This window comes from Topomyia yanbarensis, chromosome 3 (genome assembly GCF_030247195.1).
Source record: "Topomyia yanbarensis strain Yona2022 chromosome 3, ASM3024719v1, whole genome shotgun sequence".
NCBI lineage: Eukaryota > Metazoa > Arthropoda > Insecta > Diptera > Culicidae > Topomyia > Topomyia yanbarensis.
Window position 1 is genome coordinate 284,808,868 of NC_080672.1, and position 10,787 is coordinate 284,819,654.

The following is a 10,787-nucleotide window of genomic DNA, read 5'->3' on the forward strand; positions in this document are numbered from 1 at the left end:
TGGACGTTGTCCAAATTGGTCCATCGAACGTCCTTCATTGGACGATTTTGAAACCAACCGTTCTTAGAGAGTTCAGCCGGAAAATGAACCGGCATGCTGGCTGGTTCTAATTCGTATTCCGGCTCCAGTGATACAACCGATTCGAGTTAGAATCGGTTGTGTCACTGGAGCCGGAATGCTAACTAGAACCAACCAGAATTCCGGTTTATCTCCGGCTGAACTTTATTAGGAATGTTCACAAATGTATAAACTGGGCATGACAGATAAATAGTAAACAAAGGTTTGAGTTGTTTAGTATGTTATTGGTAGTTATTATATTCTCTTGTTCGTTTTCCTAGTTCACAATAATTCGCTAAATTGGAGAACAAGAAATAGACCAGGAAAGTTGTGCCAGTTTAATGAAATCGATTCATATTTTTGGATTACCGTTAACTGTAGTTTTAGTTATCGGTTGTCTTCGTCAGTATGAAGCAATTAATGCCACAAGCAACAAATGGTCTGCCTCAAATACGGTATTTACAGATCCTCCTACACTTAGTACGTACAAATTCTTTTTAAATGCTTCAAATCATGTTTTCTAATATCTTTATATCTTCGCCTTAGCTTATAAAATAGTGCAGCTTGTCGTCCCCAGGCAAATCAAAATGAACGACATCAACGATTATCACGAAATTGTGCTTCCAGCTTATTCCAATACCAATATTCAACTAAGAAATATGTCACTCAATGGCAAAGATGTCGGATTTGCTTTGATTCAGATGAACGCCTATGAATATAGTGTAACATTGAGCTATACAAATAACATAATCAGTGACCGCTCGTTGACCGGTTTGAACGTTGGATTGATTCTCTACGAAGACGGAAGCTTGTATGCAATCAACACAAATCCTAACGAGGAAATTTGGGTATCTCTGGTATTGATGCTGTACAACAAAACGGCCCCAGTTCCAGGCGGATGCAACATGGAATTTCCTGTAGAGGTATCACCTGTAATGAAGGTTACCTTGAAAGAATCCACGATTGAAGTGGATACCCCACCCGCCTCTTTAGCGAAGCCATTGCTTACGCCTGATAACCAGTGTGGAAAGGCAAAATTGAATTACGAATCGTACTATCTGTCCATGCCTTCGTATGATTTTTCGCAAAGGACTTACTTTACGTATATACGAAAGCTGATTAGTTATGCCAGTGCCAAGGCTTCTGGTAGGATAAATGATCTGATGTCGAACGCACCAACAATTAAGAGAGTATACGATCGGCAGAAAGGTCGAGGTATGGTGTTTGTTACTGTGGCGATTGATCCCGTGCATCAGGGATTTGCTGCTTATGTCCCGGTACATTCGTACGCTTGCCAACCATTTCTGCACGTTGACGAGTGCTACGAATTTAACATTCCAGTTCGGATTATTGGATTCATCATCACTATAATCATGGCAGCGGAGATTGTTGTAGGATTCTTTCCAATTTTCTTCAAAGCGTTCATATGTGGTGTTGTGGTCGGATTGATAGGAACCGTAAAAATACTCAAAGCAATCAATATGGATGTTAGTGATAACACGTTGATATCGTTACTGGTGGTTGGGTCGATCGGATGCGCTATTCTGTTCGTGATTATTTCCATCGTTTGTCCGATTGCAGCAGTCATCGTGTGCAATTTCCTCGTCGCATTCATGATGTGCAATGTAATTTACTATGGCATTTGTAAGTATATGACTTTTGAGCATGATTGTAGTATGTGAGACGATCGTTACATTCCCCTATATTTCTGACTTTAAGTTGTGACATCCGAGATATGTATGTTTTACTTTTTGTGCAATTAAGTCACGTTTTTGGTTGCTCATAATATCCTATTCTTTTCAGATGGAAATTTCTACAGTCATCCATTCATCAGTGTCGTTTTTCTGGTGTGCACCTTAGCCGTGGGAATTTTTTTAAGTTCTATACAGTTATTCCTGTTTGCGAATGCCTTCCTGTTCAGCGCCATGGCTCTGTTCTACGGAGTCAATGTTATTTTTAGTGCACGATTGCACTATTCGATGAAAAATTGGTTCCGAGGAATATCCGCAGATACTTACGATTCTGTGCTATCCGATTCAACTATGGACACTAACGAAATAATGGCCGTTGCTAGCTTTGGAATAATTCTCACATTGTGCGTCTATTTGAGAATGCGCTGCAAGCTCCGAGAGGACCAGGTGGTGAGGTCTGGTTTCCGGTTACCGTGGGGTGACCGCGGCTCCCGAACCAGCTTGGTGTTTTTAGCCGATGACAGTATGGCGTACGAAAATTTATCCGATCATCCAACAATAACACGCTGGACCAGTGGTGACGATGACGTATTCGAGTCACCACAGTCGAATTTGAGATTTTTCCAGCGATTTCGTCGTCTTCGAAGGCAGTAAAATAAAAAGTTAAAAAAAAATCAACAATCAATTTAGTCCAACAACATTTTTTTAAAATTTTGTCTAAAACAGGCTGGTCTTACATTATACCAGCTAGAGTATACAACGTGAAAGTTCTAATGCACATGAAATGAAACAATGAATGAATCTTGTTCTACACCACATAGTATATAATTATACAAAGAGACCAACCGTTGCTCGTGAATGTTTCACGTGATTTTTGTGATAACTAAATTAAGACAATATTTTAGTTGTCTAAGAATCTTTCGTCTTTGCTTTTTCTATATGTAGGAAAAATTCAGTCGATATTTTTAATCCATGAATGCATACTGTTGCCATTTGGCAACATACCGAATTTAATGTGTAAAGCCTTAACAAGAGGTATAGATCGTATCCATTCAGAGAAGTGAGTACCAAAGAAAAATGATATTCATGCATTTAAGGGTTAAATTATTTTTTACAATTAGTTTTTGCAACATTTTTGGTGTTCATCTGTCGTACACGGTGTCTGGTAGACAATATCACAAAAAAAAAATAGTTTCGCAGAAGTACTGACTAATCGAATGCTTAGAAGCTCCTCTTTTATTTGAAGCTAAATTTAAAATGTTCCATTAGTGGATCTAACAAATTAATTTTTTTACATATTGATGATCATGAATAGCTCTCAAAAGATATCTCACTTCAAGGGCGATAGATTAGTACACATTATCAGAAGGAAGTGTTTGTTATGTTGATATCCTACGAAGACACCACTGGCCGAAATTTAACCGATTTCGCGTTATAGTTTTCATTTTGAAGCATGTATTTGCCCTGTGTTATTTTGTCTATTGTAGAACAACTTGTATTACACATATAACATTAAATATCTTTGAATCACTGATTAAATCTGTTTGCACACGAGGCTAATGGACCCGCCACGATAAATATTCAGTATGTGTATTTTCTTCTACTTATTTCAACGCTACAGCTGTTACCGCGTTGGAATAGCTGAAACAAAATCCTTAGTGTATATTTTTGTGGCATGTGTCTCGTTGCCTCGTGCGAGTACAGCTTAAACGGAATCTTAAATACGCCTCTTTTACTTTTGCTTTACTTTCATTTTTTCTTGAAGATATAAATAAATATCAAAGGTTATAAACATATCAATACTTTATTACTCATTTATACGGCGAAATATTTTACAAGAGAACATCAATTTACACAAGAAGTCATTTTATGTGCACCAATTTTAATGAGATTTGCACTGCCCATCAGCGTTTCAGTGTTAATGAGCCGGAGTATCAATATAATATAGTAGGTATAAATTTCAGAAATAATATTTAGGAATAAATAACGGAAATAATCTGTGGGGCGTATCATGGATCCAGATGGCGCACCCGCTTGTCGAATAGTCGTTTCCTTTCTTCCAGGCAGGTGTGGCAGCAACTGGTGGTACATACAGACACTTTATATAACAGACTAGCGGAGAGCAAAACAGTAAAACTAGCAACCATGAATGTAAACTGGCATCACAGAAGCTCCCATAAGCTTTGCATGGGCTTCCTCTTGTACTTCCCCTCTCAAACCCTAATCCTCGTTTGGCTGCACTTTTTGATAGTCCGTTTGGCTGCAATTTTTGACACTGTGTATAAAGTGTCTGTAGTCAAGACTATTCCGAAAATACCCATATCGATTAGGCAATAGATGGGGTTTTCGATTGATTGACACCGGTGTAGTGGAGTGCACTGAAACTGTACCGTTTTTTGCACTTGCTAGCATAAGTGCAGAAAACTGGGTATGTTCCATTGACACTTCTGCTAGAAACTGCAAAACCTGTTAAATCATCATGGATTCGGCACTAACGTTCAAACCACATACATCATCCATTGTGGATAAGGCTTCAAGACAGCTTGGGTTCATCTTCCGAATAGCGAAAAACTTTAAGGACGTATACTGTTTAAAATCTCTCTATTGTGCGCTGGTTCGCTCAACACTGGAATATTGTTCTGCTGTTTGGAACCCTTATTACCAGAACGGTGTCGACAGAATCGAGGCCGTCCAACGCCGGTTCATACGCTTTGCACTCCGACATCTTCCTTGGCAAAACAGATTTCAGCTGCCGAGCTACGAAAACCGTTGTCAGTTAATACAGCTCGATACTCTAAGCATCCGGAGGGACTGCTCTCGAGCCCTGTTCGTCTCGGACTTACTGTCTGCCAGGGTGGATTGCCCTACAATCCTCGGACGCCTCGATCTTCAAGCTCGCGTTCGAGCTCTGCGCAATAACTCTCTTCTGCGAGTCCCATTCAGGAGAACTAACTATGGGCGCCAGGGCGCTGTTACCGGACTCCAGCGTGTGTTTAACAGTGTGGCGACGGCGTTTGACTTCAACCTGACAAGGAATTCGATAAAAACTAAAATAATTCGTATTCTGAAATGTAATTAGTTTAAGTAACCACCATTGGGGCCAAGGGGTCTGTTGGTGACGGTACAACAAATAAACAAATAAACAAATCCACTACACCGGTGTCAATCAATCGAAAATCCCAAGAGAATTTAACTAAACCGGAAGACGCCATCTTGGATTTCAAAATGGCTTCAAACATTACTTTTTGGCACCTACTCAAGTCCATTCCGAAAATACCCATATTGTTGAGGTGCGGACCATAATGAGTTCCAGACCCGTTTCTTACACCTTCTAAGTCTTTTGCATTTAAAAGGACTGCAAAATCCGCGAAAAAAACTTAAGAAAATATTTTGTAAGTAATATCTTTTGCGGATTTTTGAATCAACGCGTTTTTTTCGCGGATTTTTCAACTAACGTGTTTTTTACGCGGCATTTGCGTAAAAAACGAGCAAAAAAAAGGTGATAAGCAAAATGTTGCGAACTATCGTGGCATAACTTCACTCTGTGCTGGCTCAAAGTTACTTGAAATATTAGTAGGAAATGTGCTGTTTCGTGAGTCCAGAGCATATATATCAAAGGACCAACATGGCGATTTTTCCAGGTAGATCGACAACTACTAATCAGGCCCAATTCACTTCGCTCTGTATTAAAAATATTGAAGTTGGATCTCAGGTCGATACTGTATACACGGATCTCAAGGCTGCATTCGATCGTGTAGATCACTCTCTTCTACTGGCAAAGATGAAGCGGCTGGGCGCTTCGGAAAATTTTATAGGGTGGCTTAAATCATATCTCGTAAATCGTTCTCTGTCTGTAAAATTAGGAAATAACGAGTCATACAGTTTCATCAACTTGTCGGGAGTGCCTCAAGGGAGCAATCTAGGACCGTTGCTTTTCTCGTTGTTCTTCAATGACGTTTGATTTGTTATACCTCCTGGGTGTAGACTTATATATGCCGGTGATCTCAAACTATTTCTTATTGTGCGGTCAATAGAAGATTGCAAGGAACTACAGCAACATTTAGATGCTTTCTGTAGTTGGTGTAATCGTAACTTGCTGTCTCTCAGCGTGTCCAAGTGCTCCATAATATCTTTTACACGTAGAAAAAATCCAATACTGTGGAACTACACCATCTCCGGGGAATCGCTAGAGAGAATGACAGTTGTCAGAGACCTCGGTGTACTTCTGGACTCACAACTGACATTCAGAAATCATTACTCTCATATTACAGCACAGGCAAATAGAAATCTCGGTTTCATTATAAGAATCGCCAAAGAGTTCACTGATCCATATTGTTTCCGGGCACTCTATTTTTCACTTGTGCGATCTGTCTTGGAAGCTTCAACACCCATTTGGAGTCCTTACATAAGCATTTGGATCAACCGAATAGAAGCAGTGCAGGCAAGATTCCTCCGTTTTGCTCTTAGAACTCTACCGTGGCGTAACCCAACAGAGCTACCACCGTACATCGATCGCTGTCGTCTGCTCGATATGGAAACCCTAGCCAAAGGCGGAACACATTTAGAGCAGTATTTGTTGGGAAGATATTAACTGGCCAAATAGATGCTCCAGATATTCTCTCACAAATAAATGTCAATGTACCCCCTAGAAGTCTCAGATCGCATAACTTTTTAAGACTCGAGTTTCAACGCAACGAATACGGTCAAAACGAACCTATTAGGGCGATGTGTAACGTTTTATATAGAGTTTATGTAGGGTGACCATATCAGACGAGTAAAAAACCAGGACAGTCGGAAGGGACTGCTTTCCCCGTTATCTCTCAATCGACTGTGCCTTCCCCGTAGGGTTTTGGCAGATTTAAAGTACTGAGGTATGTCAGGCCAGAATTCAACTACCGAGCACTTTTTCGGATTTACACACACCCAGTTCTTTCTACACCACCTTCAGCGAAGGTTTCTTGGTGGTTTTGGAAATATCGGCAATCCTGAAATGAGAGGATAACGAAATATTTTGAGATCATCTGTACAGGATAGGTGAGGATTTTTTAGCACTCAAAACACGTCATGGAAGTAAAGCAGAGACATCAACGGTCTAAAGTAGCTTCCCTGCGCTATTCTTGATGTAAAAATAAGTACCTGCCAATCTCCAATGACAATCATCTCTCGACAGGAGAGCTAGGACCGAAACAACTGCATTTTTTTTTGATTGTTATATGTCAAACGGGGGATAAGTTAATGTAAATCAAATCAGTTTGAGCGCGACATTCAAAACTCCCTGTTATGTAGGATGCTAGACTCTGCAGGTTAGTCGCTGTTCAGCATCCAGGCGTGAAGCCGTATTAATCGTAGATTACGTACTGCTTGCGTTCATCCTGTAGTGGTTCCATGATCACCAGCTAAAGAGAGCGCGCAATGAAGTTATTCTTTGATAGTTATTGATGTTTCGCCATTTTCCGTTTTAAGGATTGGAAGCATGTTCGCGGATTTCTACCAAACCGTCGATGTGTTCAAAGGAAATTCTTCAGCTCTTGGAGGAACTAGCCAAGTGGTTAGTGTTTGGTCCACAACTGAAATCGGTTGGATTTATTCGGCTGCCAAATTTCATTGCAAACGAACCGCACCTCATTCATATCCATCGTATATACGAACGCCTCGTTCTATCTCTTTTCAATTTCTATGTATGAAGAGAAAGTTGAAAAGTGAAATAACGAGGCACTTTTAAAGGATTTAAAAAGTCATCGGATGCTATAATTGGGAGAGTCAAGTGTACTAAGCTTTATTTGTTGTATTCTAGTAGGTCGTAACTGCGAGCTGGACAAGAGTGAAAACAGCGTAGACTCAATACAGATAAATATTTTAGGCTTATAGGAGAAAAACCAGGACAAATCAAGCGTTTACCTCGACTTTCCAGGACACCAGAACAGTCAGTGAAAAACCAGGACATGTCCTGGGAAACCAGGACGTATGGTCACCCTAGTTTATGACCATTTTGACTTTTCTGTATCTTGTGATGTTTTCAAAAATAGACTAAGAAGGTTGACTTAGATTTTAAGATTCATTTTTTTTTGTAATATTTGTATTTTTATTTTTGTAATGCTGTGTACTATGTGATTATATTTTATTGTAGTGTGAATCCATTGTAATCAGGCTTGAATATATGAAAAGATAATGGGTTTTTACGCCCATTTGAGGATTGCTTCTGAAGTATATCCTGAAATGGGCGTTTCCCATTCAACTACATTTCATGTAGACCAACATAGGTCAGATGAAAAATAAGAATAAATAAATAAATAAATAAAAAACGCGTGAAAACACATCATTGCCAAGAACTGTCTATGTTTGATTTAACAAATGATTTCTTTACGTTTAATTTTTTTTTATTTTCAAATCACGGGATTTATTGAAGATTTTTGGGTTACATCAATCAAAACATCTATTGAGTCAATCTTGCAGATTTATTATCTGTGTTTTTCGAAGTTTTACAAAAATTATTATTTGTTTCAAAGAAATCTGTGATTAAAGCGAAGACTGGTATTGATTGATTCAAAAGGACTCATTGCATTATTTCACAATACTTGTTATGTGGCTACAAAGAAAAACAAGTTTCTTCTAACGAAGAAAAAAGTTTTTTGCACGTGCGTCAAAACAGGCAAAAATCTGCGGTAATCTCTTTGTAGGTCAAAACAATTGGAGGTCTTAGTTGATGCTTCTGTGACTATACAATACAATACATTAAAATACAGCGCCCTTACCACTACGCCTGCATAGCAAGAGACTGAAGCGAGGGCGACTCGAGGTCCGATGATTTTTGAAGGATTCCCCGCGGGTCCGCGAATCCGGTACTCGACGATCTACTAGACTGAGAAGCTAATTTATTTCGCTGATCTCCCGTTTGCCAGAAAGTTGCAAGTTTTGCTTTTCCTTCCCTTTCACCATATAGGCCTTCTCTCCCCTGTCCTTGATACAACTGCTGCTACACCGATGATGGAAATAAGCCCCCCTCTGAATATCTTGACCAAGCATAAGTCTTCGTTAAAAAATCAAATTTGTATTCTGTATTCCTAGTTTTAAGATAGCTGTAATTTTTACTCTTTATTAAAACTATTGTCCTCCATCTTATAAATAGAATTGTATCCCTAGTTTTAAGATATCTGAAATTTCTCATAAATATTTGTTCCCCCTTTTCTTCACTAAACTATATTGTTAGTTTTAGGATAACTGTAAAATATTTCGTAAAAAACTATTACTCCCCTGTTGTATATCAAACTGAATTCCTTGTTGTAAAATTTTTCTTGAAAAAAAATCTTTTGCCCCCTCTCTTGTATAAAGAATCTTATTTTTTAGTCTTAAGATAGCTGTATTTTTTTTTCTCTTTTATAAAAAAATATTTCAATCTAGTTTTAAGATATCCAAAATGTAAAAACAAAAGAATTTGGCACCGCCAAGCTAACCCATTTGTGCCTATCAAATAAACAAAATTAATGAAAAAATACAGTGCAAGAACCAAATGAGTTTGCCATCACGCAGAAAAAAATCTGTATAAATAAACAAATTTAGTTGAAATCAAAAAAAGACTCGGTTGGTTTTTAACAAAGGGATAAGTTTGATCTAACAAATTTTATTTTGTTTCAACAGTGTTTCTATTTAAAATGCAAACAGAAGTATTTGTTGAACTAAACCAAATACATGCTTTCGAGAAACGCCCATTTCAGTTTGAAACAGTAATTCGTCCCGTTTTAGATTCAATTAAACGATTTATTGATTCAAAAAGGCCTGATTCTTCTGTGTGATGATAAACAAACACGATGAACACATGAGTTCTGTTTGTCTACAAGGAATAAAATATCAGCTCAAAACTAATTTAAATTTTTATAATAGTTGTAATTTCGATGGAGAAACCGATCTTGAAATAATAGTTGTAATTTCGATGGAGAAACCGATCTTGAAAATGGTGAAATTTTTCGTGAAAAATAGCATATTGAAAAAGTATCTCGAAAACTCAACGTAGGGGTTAGGTATCTCATACATATATAGAATGTGCATGCAAAGTTTGAAATAAATCAGTCAAGTAGTTTTTGAATGACAGTTAACACAGCAAATTGTGTTTTTCCAGAGACATTCTAAAAAAAACTTCGTCGCAGAGTCGCCTGTTAATATTTTTGCATATACAAATTGCATAATGTTATTGAAGGGATACATTATAATGTACAAAAGTTTTGACCAATTCGCTTCACCCAAATTGCTACAAAAAATCGCAAATAAAGTGTTTTTTTCACGCTGAAACCCTTACCGGCCCCTAAAATACATTTTTCCCATTTCATCTCAAACATTTTTCAAAGTACTGAAGCGAATTATTGATCGATCAAAAGAGTCGATTCCGATTAGTGAGTGAATCGGACACAATTCACTCTCGAACCTCGTTTGCTCATCTCGAAATACAATACAATACAATACAATACCATACAATACAATACAATACAATACAATACAATACAATACAATACAATACAATACAATACAATACAATACAATACAATACAATACAATACAATACAATACAATACAATACAATACAATACAATACAATACAATACAATACAATACAATACAATACAATACAATACAATACAATACAATACAATACAATACAATACAATACAATACAATACAATACAATACAATACAATACAATACAATACAATACAATACAATACAATACAATACAATACAATACAATACAATACAATACAATACAATACAATACAATACAATACAATACAATACAATACAATACAATACAATACAATACAATACAATACAATACAATACAATACAATACAATACAATACAATACAATACAATACAATACAATACAATACAATACAATACAATACAATACAATACAATACAATACAATACAATACAATACAATACAATACAATACAATACAATACAATACAATACAATACAATACAATACAATACAATACAATACAATACAATACAATACAATACAATACAATACAATACAATACAATAC

General features: G+C 37.2%; 1 protein-coding gene across 1 annotated transcript; it reads left to right on the forward strand.

Moving 5' to 3' along the window:
- Nucleotides 1–280: 280 nt before the first annotated feature.
- LOC131690308 (transmembrane 7 superfamily member 3-like) lies at nt 281–3,548 on the forward strand. The gene is made up of 3 exons (XM_058975978.1): nt 281–537; nt 604–1,701; nt 1,861–3,548. The coding sequence occupies exons 1-3, from the start codon at nt 399–401 to the stop codon at nt 2,400–2,402; spliced, it is 1,779 nt and encodes a 592-aa protein (XP_058831961.1). The 5' UTR covers nt 281–398; the 3' UTR covers nt 2,403–3,548.
- The last annotated feature ends 7,239 nt before the right edge of the window (nt 3,549–10,787 follow it).

What these genes read in the sequence shown, in the direction of transcription:
- LOC131690308 (XM_058975978.1), top strand. Translation starts at nt 399, where the DNA reads ATGAAATCGATTCATATTTTTGGATTACCGTTAACTGTAGTTTTAGTT. An exon ending in TACAGATCCTCCTACACTTA is followed by an intron (nt 538 to 603) that starts GTACGTACAAAT and finishes TCTTCGCCTTAG; the next exon opens with CTTATAAAATAGTGCAGCTT. An exon ending in TGTAATTTACTATGGCATTT is followed by an intron (nt 1,702 to 1,860) that starts GTAAGTATATGA and finishes TATTCTTTTCAG; the next exon opens with ATGGAAATTTCTACAGTCAT.